At 38.7% G+C, this 23,762-nt stretch overlaps 1 protein-coding gene and 1 long non-coding RNA gene across 23 annotated transcripts in view; one reads left to right on the top strand and one right to left on the bottom strand.

Annotated features, from left to right (window-relative positions):
* The window catches only part of mtmr3 (myotubularin related protein 3), a 40,835-nt gene that overhangs the window by 5,274 nt on the left and 11,799 nt on the right, over positions 1 to 23,762 (top strand). For 18 of the 21 annotated variants that reach the window (XR_014210959.1, XR_014210960.1, XR_014210961.1 and 15 more), the window contains exons 2-16: positions 3,320 to 3,401; positions 4,142 to 4,220; positions 7,210 to 7,302; positions 8,572 to 8,688; positions 11,628 to 11,648; positions 12,116 to 12,198; positions 15,377 to 15,543; positions 15,758 to 15,854; positions 16,055 to 16,168; positions 16,514 to 16,716; positions 16,959 to 17,090; positions 17,174 to 17,285; positions 19,710 to 19,905; positions 22,352 to 22,537; positions 22,636 to 22,806. Coding sequence is in view for 17 of the 21 variants with exons in the window: in XM_082187839.1 (XP_082043965.1) it covers positions 4,218 to 4,220; positions 7,210 to 7,302; positions 8,572 to 8,688; positions 11,628 to 11,648; positions 12,116 to 12,198; positions 15,377 to 15,543; positions 15,758 to 15,854; positions 16,055 to 16,168; positions 16,514 to 16,716; positions 16,959 to 17,090; positions 17,174 to 17,285; positions 19,710 to 19,905; positions 22,352 to 22,537; positions 22,636 to 22,806 (1,695 nt within the window). In the remaining 4 variants the exon portion in view is untranslated. The remainder of the gene's footprint in view (positions 1 to 3,319; positions 3,402 to 4,141; positions 4,221 to 7,209; positions 7,303 to 8,571; positions 8,689 to 11,627; positions 11,649 to 12,115; positions 12,199 to 15,376; positions 15,544 to 15,757; positions 15,855 to 16,054; positions 16,169 to 16,513; positions 16,717 to 16,958; positions 17,091 to 17,173; positions 17,286 to 19,709; positions 19,906 to 22,351; positions 22,538 to 22,635; positions 22,807 to 23,762) is intronic. The other 3 variants (XM_082187833.1, XM_082187847.1, XM_082187840.1) reach the window with 1 other exon arrangement.
* On the bottom strand, positions 5,241 to 7,253 carry LOC309513265. Of its 2 annotated transcripts, none has more exons than XR_014211390.1 (2): positions 5,823 to 7,253; positions 5,241 to 5,776 (listed from the first exon to the last, which is right to left on the bottom strand). It is a non-coding gene; the product is annotated as an uncharacterized lncRNA (long non-coding RNA). The 2 variants fall into 2 exon arrangements; XR_014211391.1 differs by having other exon boundaries at positions 5,827 to 7,253.

The following is a 23,762-nucleotide window of genomic DNA, read 5'->3' as shown; positions in this document are numbered from 1 at the left end:
CAAAAGCTCAAGGAAATTTTGATTTCTAAGTTCATCACCCCTTTAAAGTTACAAAAGTTATTCAGCCGAGAGCAGTGAGTGATTTTCTCTGTCTTTTGTTCATGACCCCAGTTATTGCAAGCCGTTGCGATATGCATATCGCGATATATACATTTGCGATATTTCGATAATTTTGATATATTGTGCAGCCCTAATGACAACTCTATATACAAGCAAAACATGAGGGCTTGTATCATAAATGTTAAGACACTTTTGTTCACACCCTCATTTTTGTTTTTCATATTGCCTGCAATTCATTTGCGGCAAATCACTCTATATATATAATCACTCTTCACGGCAAATAAATGCGTAATCGTTTGCTTTAATGTCTTCCTTGTTTACTTCCGTATGACAGCGTGCTGCGTGACGTCTTTTTATCGTTCTTTTGCTTTTATAGTCCATAATCTGATATTGGCCACATTTAAAACAATAATGTGAACAGCTATAATAAAAAATCAGATCTGAGCAATACATCAGAATTAAGCACTAGTAGTAAACGTCGCCTATAGGTGTGACAGTGCAAAATTATTATGTATTCATTCAGGCATTTTAAGTGTGTCCAAATACTGTTTGGAGCCTTTGTATATTTTCCTGTCTTGCAAGTTTTGTTTATTTCCCACCGTTGCTGAATCTCCAGCACCACAGCAAATGAAATCATACTTTATTAAAGTTAGATAAAAAGGCTGTGTGCCACAAAATAATGGCACTAAAAAAATGTCCTTACAGGATGCATGCAAAATAAATTTTGCCCCCCATTTATTTATTCCCAGTTCCAGTCAAATGATAAATGTGTTTATGTTCACTATAACACATTCTTAGAAATCGGAATGATTATGTGTAGTGAAAATAATGACAGCAAAATATAAACATGTGCCATCCATGAATGTGCCCTTTGACATGGGACAATAAGGAAGAGTAGCGTTAGGTAATCGCTGGTTGGCGTTTTAGTAAAATGAAACTGAATCAGTCCCAACGGTGGTTCAGGAATGAGAACACACAGTACAGATTGACCTTTGGGACAGTAAGAGTGACACCTGAGAAGGAAAGAAAAATACTGAATGATTCTTCTGTCCACCTGCAGTCAGTTGACCTAAAAGTAAGTGGAGAATTCTCCAGAAAGCCGTTGTTTCTGAATACCCAAACTTGCCTGAAGCTTGTTTTGCTTTTGGATACAGACCAGTTTGAAAATGGTTTGGCACTCCACAAAACTAAGGCCGTGTGTCCACCAAAGCGTTATTATCCAGCTGAAAACGCCTAGCTATGAGCGCTTGAGAGCGTTTTAGCAGCGCAGCATTTTTTCAGTTGAGACGCTTCGCTTGTTATGATACGGAATATCCGCGGAAGTGTTACTAGTGTCTCATTTCACACATATTTTGTTTCTGTGTTGATTCTATATTAAAATGTCGATACAATGTTTCTCTGGCTCTTGTTTTAAATGATTTTGTTCTGTTATTATGCTTGTTGTCGTCTGTTGACGTTGTGGAAGCAGAATGTGGCGGTTGGTCGGTGTGGTATTAGTCCCGCCCCTCCTCCACTGTGATTGGACGGTTGGGTAAAAAGTGACAGTGATGAGCGTTGCATTTTACCCAAAGTTGAACATTCTTCAACTCTCGGCGACCTGTAAAAAGCCCCGTTCACACCGCCAGCGACTTTGTCGCTGTATGTCGCTAGTCTCTGTAATGTGAAGTCGCTTGTGGGCGTTTGTTGTGCTGTCGCTCTAATGTGATTGGTAGACTGCACGTCTGGCCATATCTATACAAAATACCATCACAAGTGATATATACAACTATATCATTTTAATTTGACTAGGAATTAGGCTCAAAAGAAACGGTATGCTGTGTTTTTATATATCCACAGGATTAAATCATTTAGCCTACTAGATTAACAATCGATCAATCAACAAATTAATTCATACTGTCATAAATGACTAAAACGTCATTCGAATTTGACAAATAATAAATGTTCTTGTCCCCAATAGTCAACATAATGCAGGGGAAACTGTAAAATGAACTGCAGCAGTGCTAAACTTGCATCATAAAATTACAACATTCGAACTAAATGTGTGAATTAAACTCACTGAGACTGTCGACAGTTTATGCATAATTTTATTACATCCATGTATGTGGTTACAGTCAGATACGCCTGAAGTCGCCAGCGCTCCATTGGAATGAATGGGATTATGTCGCTGCGTGTCGCTGGCGGTGTGAACGGGCCTAAACATGGCGAACGCTACGCTCATGGCGTTTTAAAAACACGGCGCTTCCATTGAAAACAATTGAAAAAATACGCCAGCCACGTGAAAAAACACTTTGGTGGACACACGGCCTAACAGACTTCTTCATGTTGGACCGTGTGCATGTACTCAAATGATCCCACATTGCAAGTCAGTAATTTGTTCAGATCATTAGGGCCAATCAGATTGAAGACAGACCCCTCAACTGTAGTAAACACGAGCGTTTGCCTGTTAGAGATATGTTTTATCAGTAGTTTCCAGACGGCTTCAGTGTGGCCTCCACTTGTGTTTGAATGTTTTCGTGTATGGATGCTGTTGCCCTCTGGTCATAAACCGACTAAACTCACTCCACATGACTCTCAGGAGACAAACCGGTCACTGAAATCTTCCCGTCCATGACACGCTTTACTGCTGCTCTGTGTAGTCTATGACAATTTAGGTTTTGTTGTCTTCTGTGGAACAGTATCAGCTCATTCTTTATGCATCTTTTAGCAGAGCTTCACAGATAGCTTTCATAGGAAGGATAGTAAAAACCGGTTGGTGTTGTCGGTTGATGCACCTCCAGAAAAAGAGAAATAAATGACATAATGGTGTTTTTCATGTGTATTTTAGGTACAGTATATGAACTTCTGGGGTGTCTGTGCTTGTCACAGTGTTTTGCTTGTTTTCTTCCAAGCAAACTTTGATTCTAAAGTACAGTTTATTGAAATAAGAAGTTGTGTGTTTGTTTTATGTCTGTGTCGTTTTGAGCTCATCCATATGCTGGTGTTCTCCTATAAGAAATGAACAGTTTTTGCTGGTAAATAAGTGATATACTATATCTTTGAAAAGCCTTTGAATCAATCAGTTGCGATTCATTCAGCCTGAAATAATCTGCAATAAACCTTCTGTTCCTGATGAGTATATTGACTGTAGATTAATGGCTGTGTAATGTCACACAGAGTACCTGGTGTAAAAGGTGTGAAAAGCTGTATTGTCAGAGATGTTATGCAATGTTTGTTTGGAAATAGAGAGTGATGGATGGTCTTTTTTCTCCTCTTTCCACAGGTTTCAATGTCATAACACTGAGTGACGGTACCAGCGTGGGATCGTCCAAAACAAACCTCACTTTATTGTTTTTAAGAGTTTGGTAAGATCCAAGTGTGTGTCTTTTAAATTAAGGCTTGGTTAATATAGTTTGAATGTTTGCATTTGTATTTCCCAATCAGAGAAACCATAATTTCAACCAAATCCATTATTGCTAAGTGATTACTAATTAAAACGAATTACTAGGGCTGCACGATATTGAAGAAAAATATACGATAACTCATTAAATAATGTGATATTTGATATGCGATACGATAACGCTTAAAGTGTGTAAAATAAACTTAAATTATCTTTAAAATATATTTAAATTGTATAACCTATACGTGTTTCACATTCTTTTTGTGACTAGAAAACATCCCTACAACTTCTGAAAGTGAACATCAGTGTTTTACTGTAGTATAAGAAGTGTTATTTTAACATCAGTGTAAACCACGGGGTTTAGGGGTTCAGGTTATCCTACATTAGATTTATTTAACAACAGAAACTTTATAATCAAATGTAAAAATTAAACACTGCTTAGTTTTCACTGTATGAATTAAATATGTTCTGATTCTTATTAAAGCTGCAAAAGTTATTCAGCCGAGAGCAGTGAGTGATTTTCTCTTTGTCTTTTGATCATGACCCCAGTTATTGCAAGCCGTTGCGATATGCATATCGCGATATATACATTTGCGATATTTCGATATATTGTGCAGCCCTACTAATTACATGACATTGTTATTTAGGAAAATAGTAGACAAATTAAAAGTAAACATTGTTCTTTTTTTTTTTTTTTTTACTCAGACTGAAGTCTGCGAGAAAGAGCTGACGAGTGGTTGAAGACACGACGGTGTTGCACCCGCACTCCTTCACCGGGGCTATGGTAAAACAAACACCACCAACGTCTCTCTCTCTCTCTCTTTCCCTGCGCGTGACTCCCAGGCACTGGTTCAAATGCTGAATCGGAAACTGCTCATTGATTTCTCAGGCTTTTAATCAGCTGAAATGAACGCCACTCAGACAGTGTCAAAGTCCCGTCCTGACTGCTGTCTCAGCGCAGATCAATGCCCTCTTTAGACAGACAGACAGACGGGATGAATGGATAGATGTGTGCTAGTGTCATCAGTGTGTGCCGCTGGTTATAAAACAGTTCCGGCTTTAAATTCTGATGGGATGAAATATGTTCACAGCTGTTAGACGCATTAAGATAGATGATAGATGCATCATCTGTGACCAGCATTTGATTTATACATTAATACACATTCTGTGAGTTGCTTGGCAACTGTAAACAGCCTACAGTTTGTAGAATGAATGAATGAATAAATGAACATTCATGCTTTATATCACATTGCTCTTGCAGCCGTTTTACTGACGCACAAGTCACAAGAGTTCTGAATTACAGTGATTTATTTTTAAGGGATTTTATCCGCTCTGCTGCATGTCATAACTAACAACGAGGTAAAATCACTGCAACTGGAATATAAGCTTTATTATGAACCTTTCATTTTGAGAGAAACCAACAGAGACATAATTTACTGTGATGTTTGTGTCTGAATCTGTGTATGTCTGTGTTCAGCAAAGTGTACCTCATTTTCTTGTTTGCTGAAGTGTCAAGACAGTTTAACAAACGCCTTCGTTCTATGTGCGAATTCTGATTGATGTGTTTGTTTACACGTTCTTAATGAGTAATGCACATTATTGTTTGTTTGCTATTCTGTCCGTTTGTGCCCTGTAATGTTCTTTCCCTGTGCCCACAATGAGCCTCCCCGGGCACGGCCCCTCTGGTGTGTTTACTGAGCCGTGCTGAGGGCCATTGTCAGCATTACACACAGATGCCTATGCTGCTGATCCAGCAAATACACACAGATAGATATAGATAGATAGATAGACGGATAGACAGATGGACAGATAGACAGACAGATAGATAGACGGATAGACAGACAGATAGATAGACGGATAGACAGACAGATAGATAGACGGATAGACAGACAGATAGATAGACGGATAGACAGACAGATAGATAGACAGACAGATGGATAGACGGATAGACAGACAGACGGATAGATAGATGGATGGACGGACGGACGGATGGATAGACGGATAGGCAGGCAGACAGATAGATAGATGGATAGACGGATAGATAGACAGACAGATGGATAGACGGATAGACAGACAGACAGATAGATAGATGGATAGACAGACAGATAGATAGATAGATGGATAGACGGATAGACGGATAGACAGACGGATAGATAGATGGATGGACGGACGGACGGATGGATGGATGGATAGATAGACGGATAGACTGATAGATAGACAGATAGATGGATAGACGGATAGATGATAGATAGACAGGTAGACGGATAGACAGACAGATAGATAGATGGATAGACAGACGGATAGATAGATGGATGGACGGACGGATGGATGGATAGATGGCTAGATAGACGGATAGACAGACAGATAGATAGACCGATAGACGGACGGACGGATAGATAGATAGACAGATAGATAGATAGATAGGGAGAGAGATTAGAGAACAATAAACTGATAGAAAAAGAGTACATGGTTTATACAGAACCACACCTCCTCTGATCATATCTCATCCAGTACACTCCTGTCTTTGACTGGGCAGCATATTATGGCACAACCAGATCACTCCGTCTTGAGGACTCCCGTGTTTGAGCTAGACAACATGGCGACACAGCTGCCCTCTCTCACAGAGTCTCTCCTATTTGTGGAAACTGAGTCCAAACATTCTCTGCCAATCTGAACTCTCAAGGCTACCGCGGGCCGTAGCCTCTCATTCCTGCATACAGAAGTGAATGGAGTGACTTTTGCCCTGCACATCGCTGTCATGAATCATGAAGCTTGTGCTGAACGCAGCACACAACTCTAACAATATGTTTTGCACTGAAATTCATTAAGGTTGCCGTTTTTATTTGTTTAAATGTTTTTGGTTTCTGCACAATTCCCATACTTTCATTTGTGTTAGTTCGTTTTGATGACTACTATTATTCTAAGTAAGTAGATGTGTCCAAACCTTTCACTGGCATTGCATGTTTATGTGTCTCTCACTGGCGTCTGTGTGAATGATAGTAGTAGCCATGATTTACTATAACTCTTCTCCTTGAGAGTCTTATGTAAAGCCGGCTACTGTATCGGTTACAGGCGTGCCTGTTGTATCAGAAATAGCTGAAGTGACCTCAGAGCAGGAAGTCCTGGCAAACTCTCCGTTTGCCAATTCAAATGTTTTGCTATTCTGAAGCCCAGCCAAAAATGGTATTGGTTTAGGTAATGCTGTGATCACTCTGTCCCCAGTTTAACTTTGATAATCACTCATTTAATCAGAGGTTTAGTCATGAACAATGTTTTATCCGTATAACAGTGTGGCTTTTGGCCCCCGAGAGTGATAAAGCTGGAAAAGGAGTTTGTACATTTATAACGTGTGATGTCAAATATTTAGCCTTTGATAAAGACGCTCACACACTCTTGTATCGTTGCAGCAGAACATAAATTATGTGAAGTGGAGTGAATAATGAAAACCTGTCCGTCTCACATCAGAAACAAAGAATAAATGTAGATTTATATGGGTTTATAATTTTTTAAAATAAATTATTTAAAGTATTTTGCATAAAGAAAATGTCTCCTTTTTTAGAACCGTTTCAATTCTTTGCATTATATTGCATAGATTTTTAATGACATGTACAGTATGTGGCACATTTCCCTGCCAAATATATCTGAAGTATATATAATATAAATGATGTATATATAATTGTATTTATTTTTAATTTTTTAGCTACATTATGCTTGATGGTATTTCATAACATTGTGTAATGCAGTGCATTTCTTATCCATATTCTGCTTGACAGGAGGAGGAGGAGGGGCAGCAGAGTCTGGAGTGCATCCAGGCCAATCAGATCTTCCCTCGCAAGCCCCCCATCCTGGAGGAAGATGATCTTCAGGTAAGCAGGGGGATCAAGACCACTGCCAAGATGAATGATGTTTATTAGGGTGTAGTGGGACCGTTAATATAACTATTATTTGATTCTGACCAAGAGGGGAAATAAAAAAAAACATTCTCTAACCCAGTTTATTGTTCATTGACTACTATTATTATGCCATTCATGGATTTATCTCCCCCAAAAGTGTAAACATTGAGCCCCCCCCAGGCACCATCAGAACATTGAGAGCGGTCCGCTCAGGTCCGTCAATCTCTTTCCAGCTCAACCTATAGCGAGAGTTTGGGGCGTGGCTACTGTAGCAGGCGGAGCCAGAGGGTGTTTATCCACTGTGGGAGCGTGGCTGATGCATTACATGGGAAAAATCATTCTGTTTTGGTTACAGGAGTGCAAGCCAAATTTTGCTGCATTTAGATCTTCAAAGATTAAACGGGTCATGAACGTGCGAAAGCATCGCAAATCAATGCGCTAAAATGGATGCTTCACTACATCATTATCATGCACTCATCCAGATAGACAAATGTTCCAATTTATAAGGTTTACTTTGATGTGTCCAGTGTAAACGGCCTCAAATATGTTTTGCATGTGCTTAAAAAATGCAGATACATTGGGTGGGTTTATTATAAGCGAGATGCTCGCGGTTACTCTGGACAGAGTGTTAATGAGCCTACTCAATTGCTTACTTATGACACATAGCAACACAGCTAAAAGTATACCTAATGTGTTGGACCTTTTATTGAAAATAGCCTACTTTTACCTGTTGAGACATGCCTTCACAAGTACCCGTAAGAGCTGTGATTGAGTTTGGGGAGGCGCAACGTATCGCATAAACTACTGCACATTCTTCACCTTTAAGTCCGGTTTAAAGGTGGCCTGGTTTTAATCATAAATGTGCTCGCAATGTGTAGCCTGTCCCAAATAGTAGGCAGTTGTTTTGTTCAAAACCGAAGACTGCATTACTTGCATCTCTTAGAAAGCACTGTGAATATTTTTATTCAAGATAATGTACGTGTCACACATGACTGACTATTAACAGCATTTCAAATCATTTAATTATGAGGTACAATTTCTGTTTTGATGATATGTCGACAGTAGAAAAGCGAGAGAGCTCTCTAGGTTTCAAAACAGCCTTTGTTATCAGCATCTCTGACAGGAAGTAGATGAATGGTATTTTTCTGCTGATAAGTGTTTATTTTGTAAACACCTAAATAATTGCACTGGTCTTATTTGATCATGTTGGATATACGTTTGTGATATTGTCATCTGTTGTAGGTGCCCTTCCCAGAGCTGCATGGAGAGTTTACGGAGTACGTGGGCAGGGCGGAAGATGCCGTCATCGCCATGTCCAGCTACCGCCTGCACATCAAGTTTAAAGAGTCGGTTGTTAATGTGAGTTGTGTGATTTTTCAACACTTTACAAATGTGCTTTATATTACCAGATCTCCTTGAACTGCAAATAGAGGTTTTAATAGTCTGTAGCTAAGGATATGAGTCTGGGAAGTATTATTTTTTATAAAAAAACTTTTACTGAGTTGTTGTTGCCAAAGTTTGCCAAACACTAATGTATGAGCTCTTTGTTCTTCACAGAATATACTAAAACCTACTTGGCAGAGATAATGAAACAAGGAGCAATGAACAGTTTACATATCTAAGCAGTTGAAGTGGAATAAACAGATATTCTGCATCTGAACCAAATCAAACTTTGCGTTTCAGGCATTTTCTCATTTGTTCCTCTTTTAATTCAGCTGGTTTTCAAAAGTTTGACTTCACAACTTGAATGTGGCCCAACTATAATTATTTTCTCCTCATGCAACACAGCAATGCTTTGTGCATATTTGACAATATGAACAGTGAAAATCACACCAAATCTGTTCAATTAAATCTGGGCGACATTAATATGCGGAAATATAATGGGTGCCTTTTTTTTTTTACAGTGTGACTTTTATTTTTTCACCCTCAGCTCAGAGTTTCTTGAGTGAAACTCTATCGTGGTCTGATGTGCTGTAGTGGATGTATGGTGTATAATCTAGCCGGCCCAGTGGTCACTGAAAGATACTTTTATGTGGCGCATGCCATGGCTTGCTGCTATATTTAGAGCCTACAGATGTTGTGAAGGGTATTTAGGGACAGAGAGCCACAGTTACATCAGGCACTCTTAACACTGGCTAGTGGCCATCAACCCTGTATGTGTATTGAACAGGTCTATCTTTATTAGCTGTTCTCTTTCACAGTTTCTTCCTGGGTCTGTTGCCATGGTTGCGGTGGCTTTTTGATTGGGATTGTCCACCCCCATGCTTTCAACATGGCACTATATTAAGGTTTTGGTTACCGGTACATACTAATAATCTGCTCTGCTTTACCCCTCATAGACCAGCAGTCATGATTCAGTGTAGCACACAGAGCTGCCTGTTCCTGAACGACTGCTGGAATGGCCCACAAGGAATATTCTGGGTTAAATGCAGAATATTATCTGGCCATTCTGTCAGGAGATTGTAAAAATGCATGTAAATTACATCTACAGTAATGCACTTACAATGGCAGCCTATGGGGACTGTGTACTGGATGGTTTAAAGCGGATGTACAGCCACTTTTTATTTTTTAATTTTTTTAAGTGCTTATATTATATATTATGCTTAATATTTTTTTTGCATACACTCCACTCCAAACTGTTTTGCATAAGGGTCCTGATCTCTGTTGGGGTTAATTTTGCATTAATGACGGTCTGGCTGCACATTATCCCTTAAATTATCTCTAAATTAGACTCTTTCCTGCTAAGCTTTCATTGTAAGTGCACTACAAACTGAGAGACAAAATTATTATCAAAATTATTGCCTGTGATAATTCACAGATATACTGTTAAGTTTGAATTGTTTGTACCGAAATATTCCTCCAACGTGTTGTGCTCTTCAGTTCGCTTAAATGCGACCAGGCGTCTGGGTTTGTTTGTGGCTTGTGGGTGATCAGCTCAGTGCTGATTCATCAGTCACTTATTCACCAGAGTAAATGAGTGTGACGCGCTCTGTGTGCCTGTGAAAGAGGGAGTGTGTTGAGCGTGAGAAGAAGAGAAAGTGATGTGTGTGTTTGACACTGTGAGTGTGTGTCTATAGCAGACCAGCCAGTGAGGCAACTAAGCTGTTGTGCAGTGCTGGGACTTGAAAGAGGAAGGATATTGAGAGAATGTGATTACTGTTGTTTCTGTTAAAGTGTCTTTTTTTTTTCTTTTTTTTCTCAGAGTGCAGAGTGCAGGAGTCTTGAGACGTGTTTTTAAAAGTTGAACTTGGCATGCCTTATGGATTGTGTGTAATAACAGGAACATTGCTTAGAGCAAAGGTTGCGAAGTCTGATAGTAATTGGATGATTTTCGGTACCATTTATATAAAAATTTTCCGTATTTATGCATATTTCCATATTTTCCAAGCTAGGTATGACGACCAACATGAATTGCGTTAATCTGAGGGGGGAAAAACAGTTTTATGTGATGTTTAACGAGAAAAATCTAATAAAAAAATTACTATGAACAAACTACCAAATGCTGGTAGGTGTGTGTGTGTATATATATATATATATATATATATATATCTATTCAAGAAGGTTTGCACACGAAGGTACCTCTCCAAAGTGATTTCAGACAGACTGAGACAGAGGCATCATAATGGTTTAATGATCTACAACAAAATAGAGCGAGCTTTGTCGATAACCAAGCAAATATTTAATTAGTATGCAGTAATTTATCACTTGAAATGACAACAAAAGTGGAAAAAGTTGGTCAAAAACGTACATTTGCACACAAACTGACCACCAACCGCAACTTTAATACGATATATATATATATTTAGTCAGTAGGCCCCTTCTGTCTCGAATCACGATCACTGGATTCACATTGTTGCCTTCATACCTTCGTTACATGTCCTGTCTTCAGCTTTCGGACGCAGCCAATATATCATGAATCCGTTTTTTGGCCATAGCTGATCACATGCCTGACTTTGATACCAACACACTTTTTAATGTCTGTAGTGCTGGTGATTTAAAGGGGTTACATTTAGAGAGACCTTTTTGGAGAGAAAAAAATACTAATCTTAGTAGTCAACTTCCTAAATGACTACAAGTTTGCCATCCATAATATGGATCAGTTCATATCTCACAAATGTGTTTTAGTGTTCTCTAACCCTTTAACAAGCGCCCTAGGAATGTTTGAGTGTGGCCAGATTAGTACAGTGGAATTTAACCGCAGCCCAGCAATGTGTGTATCACAGATGAGCCAAAACTCGCAGTGTACACGTCCACCTCGTGACTCTGTCTTCCCTCTCTTTTTCTTTCTCTGTGAACAGAATTGTTCGTGTGAGGTGTCAGTAAGTAATCACAGAACGGTCTGTTTGTGTGCATGATGTTGCGAGCTGCAGTTTTGAGAGCCGTGGTCTGATGTGACTTGCATGCGGTCAACGTGTGATCACGAGCAAGTTCCAGAGCTTAAAGGGGAACTGCGTTTTGAAACGCACAGTTGCAATGCTGTCCACACATACTTGATTGAAGCTGATTGGCATGCAAGGCCGTTCAACACTTGAGCTGCAGAACAAAGAATGAGATTGTCTGAAATAAGCTGCAGACGCTAATCACTAACCGTGTTTGTAAACTCTAAGCCCGTCTAAACTTTCAGTGTGATTGATTCAGCAGGTTGATATAATCATTAGCACTGGGTGGGTTAATGGTGACTTCCGGTTTAGTCGCTCCGTGTGGTGTGCTGAGACTCACAGTGCCAGTAATGGAGAAATAATGTCTGAATGTCTATTCTGTCTCTCTCTCTCTCTCTCTCTTTCAGGTTCCCCTGCAGCTGATAGAAAGTGTAGAATGTCGGGAAATGTTTCAACTGCACATTACCTGCAAAGACTGCAAGGTCGTCAGGTGAGTCTATCTATTAGAGCGGCACGAATCATCATTAAAGGGGTCATGACACGAGAAATCAGATTTGCCTTGATCTTTTAACATAGAAGAGATCTTTGTACAATTAAAACATTCAGCAAGTTTTATATTGAATTGAATTGAATTTTTTATTAAAGTGTCTTGCACTTACATGCCCAGCCCAAATAGGCTTAAAAGACACTAATGACATAAAACAAACATAATACAGAAAGATGACCATTATACAAAGTACATAGGAAGATGACCATCATACAAAGTACATTACCATCATTTTCACAATATAAACAAACAAAACACTGTCAATTTAGGTCAGGATATAAGTTTCCACGCCTTTTCCACATATCTAGCCAAACTATAAATTTCATTTTCAAATACATACCCATTCTTAAATCATGATATACAGGACAATAAAACAAAAAATGCCATTCATCCTCAACGGCCCTTAAATCACACAAAACACATAATCTGTCCTCTTCTGGGACACCTTTATAGCGCCCCACCTCGATCTGCAAGGGCAACACCCCTGCTCTGAGCTGGGCACACAAAGACCTCTGTAATCTAGTTAACCAACATTTAACATAAGGCTCTGTGGAGTAATCATTTTTAAAGTGAACATAGCTTCTCAATTTGGGCTTATTTAACACCTGTCATTGCCATTGCTCTTTATAAGAATTAAACAAAAACTGTCTGACCTGAGATATATCACATTGTAAATCATTTGTAAATATATACTGTGCTTTTACTGATGAGAGTATTCCAAGGACCTCCATTGACCAGGGGTAGTTGTGAGCTTTATCCCAATCAAAAACTTTCAGAGTAAGTCTATCTTCAGGTAATCTAATAAGACGATTCCATAATCTTATTACTTCCGCCTTTTGTCACCATACAAGGCTCCCAACCCATATCTCCCTCTAGCGCAGCTCTAGTAGTGAACCTGTGCACTTCAAGAAAACACCTCATGGCCCTGCTCTGCAATCTATTACATTCAGGAGCATCTTCGAAGTTATATGTTTTATAACTTAAAACATCTTTTAATCACAAACAAATTTAATCAACCTTGAAAAACAGCTTGTTTTGATATTGGGTGACCTGTGATGTCACACTGGCAAATACATTTGCATAAACCTGCCTCCAGAGCAAGACATCGACGAATAGTTATACATCATCGCACCACAGGCCCCGCCCACTGGCATTCAGTCACTTAACGGCTGACACTTGCTACTAGGGCTGTCACTTTTGTGAAAAAATCCTGTTCGATTTTTGAGACATAAGTGTTCATTGAATCGATTGTAAAATCTATTTTCCATGTCTAAAGACATTTCCATTTTAAACGGCAAATATGGGCAAATCCACGGACAACTAACAGGCATTAGCTCGAACGTAAAGAGGGCGCTTGAGACGCGCACAAGTCAGCAAATATTCCTGATGATTTATTGGCGTGAAGTTTTGTGCACAATGACAAACAGGTGTGCAACATTCTTGAAAAACAATAAGCCATAACATCAATGAAAAACATCACTGCCGGCTTCAACATGGCTGTGTTTACGATTAGAAACGTCAAACAAATTTCACCTACGTAGGCGATTGTAGACTCGTAGCCCGAATCTGTATCTGTACGCATGAGACTGTCTGCATACCGGCAGAATTCACAGTTTTGTTGTAAAAAGAGACACATTATGCAGAAGTATAATTTGCTGTTATGCGTGTTTGTCAGAGCCTGCAGTTGCTGTGTGATGCGCGTTCGCTGCGGGCGTATCGTGAGCTGGACGCGCCTATTTTCATTTTCGAAACTTGCGTTGGGTGGTCTGATCGATTGTGCAATCTATTTTCGAACGTAAAGTCACAGCCCTACTTGCTACACTGGTTGTGAGCGTAGAACCCATTATAATCACTGATGTTGTCTACACTGGATACAGTATTCAGGTGCGCGTTCAGTTTCTGACATCCTTCACACGAGTCTGTCAACAACAGGACAAATGGAATAGTGAAACTTGACACGTACAGTTTAAACGGCTTGTTTGCGTCTCTGTACAGACTTTAAGAGGATCCCAGCATCGGAAACAAGTGGACGGTGTATATTAAAGCCGCCCCGGATCGCGTCGAAGGATTATATGTTTGTTCTGAGCATTTTATTTTGTCAGTGAGACACAGTGGAATTGAGATTTCGCAAATAAACTTTTGTTGAGAGATGAAGCAGCCATCATCTGTACTGGATCTGATAGCAGCTGCGTCACGAACCATAAGTAAATGATTTAATAATGCTTTATATGTAAATGACGGTTTTATATGGATAATGTTTTCAAAACACATACTCGCGTGCAATTGCGAGTGGGCGTTGATACTGTTTCCTATCCAATGACATTAGCCAATCATAACAGAGGTCGTTTACTGACAAGCCTTAAAGGAGCCGCCCCTAAAAATGGGTAAAATGTTGAAAGTAATTGTTTTTTCGCATACATATTTGTTTTTGTTTTTGTGCAAAACCTTTATTAACATTATACATGTGAACCTCAAGGAACATATTAGAATAATCAGCAGTCCATGTCATGACCCAATCTTGAGTCAAACACCCACACGATCCTTTTATTCCTAAATGACAAAGATTTAAGTCTATTAAACCTTTGATAAGTACGATCACAGCAAACATTCAGATCTGCGTTGGCGCTGCCTCTTAGCCAGAGAGATCGGTTGTCATGTATAGGTATTAAACAGCTTTACAAACATAACAATAATTCATATGATCACAGAAATACCGGGATAAAATGTCTGTGGTAGCGATCAAAATAATCTAATCACATTTTGGAAGAAACTTAAAAGTAAAAATTAGGTGGTGACAGGTTCCTGTTAAAAAACTAAATGTCATTGAATCATTCATTCAAGAGATGTGTTCAGAAACGCTGAGAACCTCTAGTAAATGACATGTTATTTTGTTTAGTTGTATATTGAGAATCATGATCTATTTAATCTCCTTTTCTATGAAAACGTATCATTGTTAGTGTTATTTTGAAGCAGAATGTCTTTGACTATTATTGTGTCTATTGAAAATGCAATAACCAGTTTGTACAGTAATCCAGGTCAGCCCAGTCTGTCTCTCTGGCTCTCTTTGATTTCGTTTCCCTGTGTCCCTCTGATGCAGTAGATCTAATGTGTGTTTTGACAGGTGTCAGTTTTCAACATTTGAGCAGTGTCAGGAGTGGCTGAAAAGGTTGAGCGTGGTGGTCCGTCCACCCTCCCGGATAGAGGAGCTGTTTTCTTTCGCCTTCCACGCGTGGTGCGTGGATCTGTACACGGGAGAGAAGGAGCAGCATGGAGATCTGTGTAGGCCAGGTACTTTTTAACCTGTGTGCTTAGATGTCTCACAAATAGTTGTATCTCTGTATTTTATTTTAACGCCTAGTGAGTACAAACAAGATACTCTTGAATATCTTTCAAAGATATAAATAAAAAGAACCTCACTAAATTTGTTCAGTCCTGCAACTAGTCCATCTTTCGAACATCCTTCAGAATTCATCTCAACCCCTCACTTGCCTCTATCTTTCAGGTGATCATGTGACGTCACGCTTCCATAACGAGGTGGAGCGGATGGGCTTCGACACTCAGAACGCCTGGAGAGTATCTGAGATTAACAACAAGTACAAGTGAGTGTTTCTCTCTCAAACTCATAACACTCTGAGTTTAAGAACATCTACGCAGTCCTGGACACTCAACCCCGTTCTGCTGCGCTCAGTGGGTCTGTTCAGGGGCCGCGCACAATATTAGATGACTTTAGACAGGCATCAGTCAGTATGATGCCCTGATCTGATCACAGTGCCCTCTACTTGCCCCCTGGCACTACCAGGTTGTGTTCCAGCTACCCTCAAATGCTGCTGGTCCCAGCCTGGATTACTGATAAGGAGCTGGAGAATGTGGCGGCCTTCCGCTCCTGGAAGAGGTTTCCGGCTGTGGTTTATAGGTCAGTCAGCTTCATCTGTTCATAAGCATGGAGAATGAAAACTGCTCCAAAACCTAGTGACAATTTTGGTAACACTTTATTTTACAGTGTCCTTGTTACACATGTAGTTAATATAGTAATAACTATGCATTATGTATGATTACATGCAACTAACCCTAACCCTATAGTAAGTACATGTAGGTAATTAATATAACTCAGTACTTTAATGCATAATTACACTATAACAATGACACTTTAAAATAAACTGTAACCACTATTTTTAATATTGTTAGTTTTGGTTAACAATGACAGCACTGCCTAGAGCCTTCAGGTTAATAGTGCAGGTCTTTCACTTCTCGTTCCCAGGCACCAGAGCACAGGGGCAGTGATCGCTCGCTGTGGTCAGCCTGAGGTCAGCTGGTGGGGCTGGAGGAATGCAGATGATGAGCACCTGGTGCAGTCCATCGCCAGAGCCTGTGCCGTGGACAGCAGCACCTGTAAAGGCGTGTCCAATGGCTCCTTCTCCCGCGAGTACACTAACGGAGCTGACCTCTCAGATGTGGACTTCGGTCAGAACTGAATACTGTTCTTATTTAAGCCATAGACACTTAGAAAGGAACATGGCCTAATTCAAATTATAAAGCAGATGGTTTTAGTTGTCAAATCTGATAAAGGGTGATCATGGCAACATCAAATATTTCCAGTGAACTAACATCTTAAATTTCCTTTTCCGTACATTGATTATTGTGTGACTTATGCCTGTATAATGTCTATGCATACATGTTTATCTTCTACTTCTCTCTTTCTATAGACTCGTCCATGACTAACAGCTCAGAGGTGGAGACACTGGCCATCCAACCTCGAAAGCTTCTGATCCTGGACGCCAGGTCATACGCTGCTGCCGTAGCCAACAGAGCCAAAGGTGGAGGGTGTGAATGCCCAGGTACTGTCTCATAGATGCTCTTTTACCAATCACAGTAAAGCGAGACACCCCTCTCATTAATGGCGTGTTGCTCTCCCCTGTAGAGTACTACCCTAACTGTGAGGTGGTGTTCATGGGTATGGCCAACATCCATTCCATCCGCAAGAGTTTCCAGTCTCTGCGCTTCCTCTGCACCCAAATGCCCGATCCAGCCAAGTAAGTCTTCCAGGGAACGTCTGCTGCGGTTGCAGTGTGTCCCTTTGTTTATTTATATATTTCGACCTTTTAGGGATATGACATGTTTTTTTCTTTAATGCTTCAGTACTGTCAACCTGTTCAAATGAATTAATCTATCTCAAAATCTAAGGCCTACTAAAAATGACCCTCTTAATCTTTGTATGGAGGAAAAACGTAATGATATTCAAAATAGTGATATTGATTTATTTTTTTTTTGCATATAAACTTTTGTGAGGTTTTTTGATATAAGTTTATCATTATTTGTGTCCATTGTGACCTCATAAACCTGTAACAGTTATCTACCTAGAATTATCTAAAATAGGACTAACTAGTAATGTATTCAACATCAGTCTTGTTATTGTAAACAAAAAAAACGAAACTAATGAAATACTGAAATAGAGCAGAAAAACATGATAAACGTACACATTACACTTAAAATGAAAATTAGAAATGTTGCCTTGACAACTAACTGAAATAAGTTGAAGTACTAAAATTACTAAAGCTGAAATATTTACTTAAAAAAACGAATGAAAACAATATCATAACAAAATAGCCAAAACTTAAACTAAATTTGAAACTGAAAATATAAAAAAATTAAAAGCTAATTCAAAATATTAATAAATGAATGAATGAATGAATGAGGCATTTATATAGCGCTTTCATATGTACTACTGTACACCCAAAGCGCTTTACAATCATATCAGGGGATCTCTCCTCAACCACCACCAGTGTGAGCATCCACTATAGTAAATACTATAGTAGTGTATAACTAAAACTAAAATAACACTGGTCAACAAAATGCTTCTTTGCTTTGAATCAGATGTTTTATTTAAGCTAATTAGTTTGGTACAAATGCAGAAGTGCTTTAGTTTCTTTATGAGCTCTTCTCTTCCCGTCTATTGTTATTTCCCTGGCATCATTTCTGCCTGTGATTTCCAGCGCTGGCTCGTGTTTGCTTCCTTTCCATCCGCGCCTTTTCCACGTATCCATTTGTTGTAAAGTCAACAGGGAGTCTTCCAAGTGACTCTTTTTCTGTCATTCTCTCTCTTTCTCTTTTTAGTCAGTATGATATTCTCTGACCAAGAGCTGCGTTTCTAGGCAACAGACGTGAATTGTTGAGAGGGGGAAAAAAATCAAATTCCCTGCTCTGATTATTCTGATTGTAAATGTCTCTGCTTAAGGTAGTAATGGTCAAGCAAAGGTGATTTCCTTTTAAACGTGATTTTGATTAATGTTCCTCGTGGGAACGATTATTTCGAATGTCTCCTCCGGTTACCCGCACTCTGTGTTTCCTTGACTAATGTCAGTTTGCTTTGGCTGCGTTTGACCATGTTGAAAAACTTTTATAATGATTATTGATTGCTTCCCACACTTGTCAAACCACTTCTTTTTATTTTTTTTATTTTTTATTCTCAGTTTTCCATTAAGATTTACACACTATTTTCCTGATTTCCGGTTTATACTTCTTTGATGAATAGAAATAAAACAGCATTTATTTGAAATATAAATATTTTGTAACATTATACATTTCTTTACTTTTTTGTTCAATTTAATGCATCATTGATAAATAAAAGTATTAATTTCTCAAAAAAAAAAACTATTTAAAAAATTGAATTCTCTTTCACATCTTCTTGCACTTGAATGGACAAATTCACACAAAATTATGTCAAAATGCCCATTTTGGAGAGTATTTTAAATTTGATTACTTAATTCAATTTATGTACCTGAAGACTATAGTTAGACCGCCCTGGAAAACCTGGAAAACCTGGAAAGCACTGTTTATTTGTGCTATTGCTCATAATTTGATTATTTGTTCTAATTTTATTACTGACTGTTTACTTGTTTTTAATAATACTGGAAATTGATATAGTTATTAGGCTAGTAGGTTTTGCTGTGGCATCAATATTGAAATCAAGAATCTGAAAATTGGTTGTCATAACCCTATTTATTAAGGTTGCATTGTTCAAACTTCAAACACAATGAAAACAATAACTATTTTATTTATTTATTTATTACTTTTTTTTGTGGTGGGGCCACTGAAATTTTGGCAGGGCAAGTAAAAATCTGAACTGAATTCCTTAACGTTGATCCCTGTAGTGTATATGTCATCACTTATTAAGTATTCAGCAACTTAATATATGAAAATATGCCACCTGTGTTATACACAGATGTTTGTCAGCCATATTGCATTGCATTTTGTGTCAAATTACAAGTTAAAGAAAGGAAAACTACTTTTTAAATTCTAAATATTATTAAACTTTTTTGTGCAAGAAACCTTGTATACTATAACCTTAAACAGGTAAACGGTCCTGATCTTTTTTTTTCTTCTACTTGAACACATTTCAGCACCCTGATCATTAGATGTGTAGAAGTGTGTAATGGTGAGTTTTGTTGTGTTTTTAGCTGGCTGTCTGCTCTGGAGAGCACAAAGTGGCTGCAGCATCTGTCCCTCCTGCTCAAGGCGTCTCTGCTCGTAGTGAACGCCGTGGACCGCGACCACAGGCCCGTAATGGTGCACTGCTCAGACGGCTGGGATCGCACCCCTCAGATAGCGGCGCTGGCCAAACTCCTGCTGGACCCGTACTACCGCACCATTGAGGTGAGCTCTGCTGTAATGACCTAGCCTGGATGCCAGCCGAACTAAGCCTCGCCCACAACATTTGAGGTCGGGAAGTTCGGTCTGGACTTGATCCGTTGTGGAGCAACTATGCTCGAACCAGAGCTGTTTGGACCAATCAAATTGTCAGATTGACAGATGATCAGCAATAACGTAATCATTCACATCACCAAAGAGCGCTTGGGATTTGTTTGCTGTATTGTCGAGTTCTAAGCCTAAATGGAGAACTTGTATTTGCATTCACCTTTACTATTTCTCTCAAAAATGATGATCATGTTGGTAAGCACTCCGTGTATCCTTATTCTTTTTACAACACCGGCAAGCAAAGATCGTTTACACTCATCTTCTTCTTCTACTTCTTCCAGCGTGCGTGCAGTTGAGTTCTGTTGACAACTACTGTATGCGTCGCTCAACATGCGTCACTTACTCCTTTGCTCTCTGATTGGTTGTAGGTCTATCCAATTGAGTGCAGAGGCATTTTCTTTCCTGGTTTGGCTGAAACACGAGTATGACGATATGTCAGGCTAGTAATGAACAAAAACCGAGAAGAACATTAAAACTCTCTGAATTATTACAAAAGGAATTTGTAAGCTATATCACATGCTGGAAAAATCCACAAGGGCTTATTTTAAATCCTGTGGTTTGAAATGCTCACAAGGACATGTTTACATTGACAATGGCTTAGAGGAAATGTAAAAATATTTGTAATGTTTCCTGAGCTTGAAGCCTGTGATTAACATGGAGTCACGGATGAAACAATGGAGAGTCGTTCTTCTGCTGTAGTAAATCCCTGGGTTTTTGTGATTTCAGGTTATCAGGATTCACGTTGTACGGACTCTTTGAGGGTTAGAGTGGTGCTGCTGCACTTTATCAAGCCACATTTGATTTTTTTTCCACAAATAATTGAGAATAGCAAGCTGTTTATATGGCAAAAGTAAATGGAAAACTTGATAGAAATCTGAAGTCCATGGATCTAGTTGTGGATCTCAGGAGAGGTGCATGAGTCATCTTAAGCACTGGAGGAGGCATAACTATATTTTAAACATTCATATCTAATTTTCTGATGTTGAATACATGTTGTGCTTTGAAGGTGTAAAAAAAACACCAGTGGATGGATTCACGAGAACCTTCTTAAGAAAGAGGAAAATTCTTCATTTACTGTAAATTCTAAGAAGTTTGTAAGAATGTTGAATTTCTTGAAATTGCAACATTTCTCATGAACTCACGAGTTCTCAGATATTTTCTTAAGAAGAAAATGACGGGCTTTGGTGCTATTTGATTGAAAGGTTGGTATTGCCCAAGACTCGCTGAATAAAAAACTCCTCAAAGCCTGTATTTTCGTTGCGACTGGCTTGACAGGAGTATCACTTAGTGTGGTGTGTTTAATACGCCATGTCAAGTTAAAATAGTTATTTTAAAATAGCCTGACTCAAGGTGTAGTGGTCTTTCCCATTCATCTGCACACACGTCTTTCTCGCAGTTTATCTAGAGTAAATGCATCATGCGTGTGCTGCGTCGCTAGTTCTAGCTTGAGTGAACACATCATGACATGTATATCACTCTTTTCATGATTGACCGTGTCACTTCAGAGTACTCGTCCACATTCATGCTACTGGTGATATGTATTATATGTAGCTAGTTATGTTGTAATTTGATTGCTTTTATTGATCTCCTCGTTTGTAAGTCACTTTGGGTAAAAGTATCTGCTAAATGATTAAATGTAATGCTTATTATTTGAAACAACCCAATAAATTCATTAAACATCTTACCTTTGGGTATTAAAGACAGGTTGGGGGTCATACTAACTTTAAGAAGTTATTTCCAAAGATTTTTAAGAACATTCTTTTCAGGAATATAAATACTTCTTTAAAAATGTTTTTGGGAATACAAAATATTCAGTAACACTTTATTTTACAGTGTCCGTTTTACATATGTTACATGTACTTACCATAGTAATAACAGTAAATTATGCATAATTACATGCAACTAACCCTCAACCAAACCCTATAATCCTACCCTAACCCTATAGTAAGTACATGTAGTTGCTTAATATTACTGAGTACTTAAATATATAATTACACTGTAACAATGACACCTTAAAATAAAGTATAACCAAATATTCGTATCTTTTCTCTTAAAGGTATAGCGGAGGATGTTTTACTTCCTGGTGGGTAGTCTAAACTATTGGTCCTCCTAATTGTCAATCATTCTGGTGAATCAATCAAACTTTTCAAAAAGTGGAGAGGGCGGGTCTTATCTAAAATTTGGAAAGATCCTCCGCTATACCTTTAAGTTAGAAAATAAGAAGAAAATAGCATTTAAGAACAATTTTATTCTTAAGAATGTTTTGTGAATCCGGTCCCAGAATGCTCATATTTGGGAAAACTGTTGATATCATATAATCAGAAACTATCCGGTCCACTTTCAGGGTTTTCAGGTGCTGGTTGAGACCGAGTGGTTGGACTTCGGTCACAAGTTCGCAGACCGCTGTGGTCACGGAGAGAACGCGGAAGACTTAAACGAGAGATGTCCTGTCTTCCTGCAGTGGCTAGACTGTGTTCACCAGCTCCAAAGACAATTCCCATGTTCCTTTGAGTTCAACGAAGCCTTTCTGGTGGGTCAAAGTTGCTGCAAACCTTTATGTTTCTTGTTGTACTTTGATTTAACTATTTGTTGAACTAGCTCTGAATTCTTTTGGCTTTGTGTGTTCAGGTGAAGCTTGTGCAGCACACGTACTCGTGTCTGTTCGGGACGTTCCTGTGTAACAGCGGGAAGGAGAGGGAAGACCGACACATCCAGGAAAGAACCTGCTCAGTGTGGTCTCTCCTCAGAGCTGCCAACCGCTCCTTCGGAAACATGCTGTACTCCTCTCATTCAGAAACCGTACGTCACCTCTTCTTCTCTCTTTTACTCATCACTCTTTTATGAACATTTGCTCATCTCTTGTGTAGTGGTCGACTGATACGAGGTTTAGCTGATGCCAAAATCTAAAGAGCAGATATGATAGATTTTGATGACTTTACTATAAGTTTTTAAATAGTCTTGCGGTGTAAAAAAGCAATTTACTTGCTAAAAAGTACATTTTTAAAGTGCGAATATTCCATGTAGTTGCTCAAATCTTGCATTGAGTTCTGAAATAATTTGTTTAATTAAAACTTGTTTCATATGGAGTATAGCATGTCACATCACTGCACATGTCAGCTTCCCACATACACTAACTTTCAGAAGTTTGGTGTCACTAAGATTTTTTTAAATGTTTTTTGAAAGAAGTCTCTTCTGCTCACCAAGGCTGCATTTATTGGATCAAAAATACAGTAAAAACAGTAATATTGTGAAATATTATTACAATTTCAAATAACTGTTTTCTATTTGAATATATTTTAAAATGTAATTTATTTCTGTGATGCAAAGCTAAATTTCTCTTCAGTCACGTGACACTTAAATGTTAAACATTTATTTTATACAACTTTTTATTTAATAAAGGAAATGTTTGCTCTGAAATTCAGTCTTCTGTTAAGCAAAGTGGGTACAAATATAATCAATAATATGAAAACAAAAATCTGCCCATTATTTGGCATGGCCCATATTTCAGCCCATTGCTAGTCATGTCTGTACTCCACTGATTCTATTCATAGCAAGGTTTTCTTTTCCTAACACCTTTACCTAATAATTCATACCTCTGTTTTGTAATAGTTTATTTTGACCTTTATGTAGTGAGTAAACATGAAGGGAGGCGTTTACTGGCTTCAGAACGCATGCTTGCATTCCTCTACATTACTCAAGAGACCCGGCGCTGTCGTTTCCTTTCATTTCCTGTTTCTTAGGAATAGTTCACACTG

Source organism: Leuciscus leuciscus (genome assembly GCF_965113295.1).
Source record: "Leuciscus leuciscus genome assembly, chromosome: 13".
In the NCBI taxonomy this organism is placed as follows: domain Eukaryota; kingdom Metazoa; phylum Chordata; class Actinopteri; order Cypriniformes; family Leuciscidae; genus Leuciscus; species Leuciscus leuciscus.
Note: the sequence above shows the minus strand (reverse complement) of the source record. Positions and strands in the feature narration are given on the sequence as shown.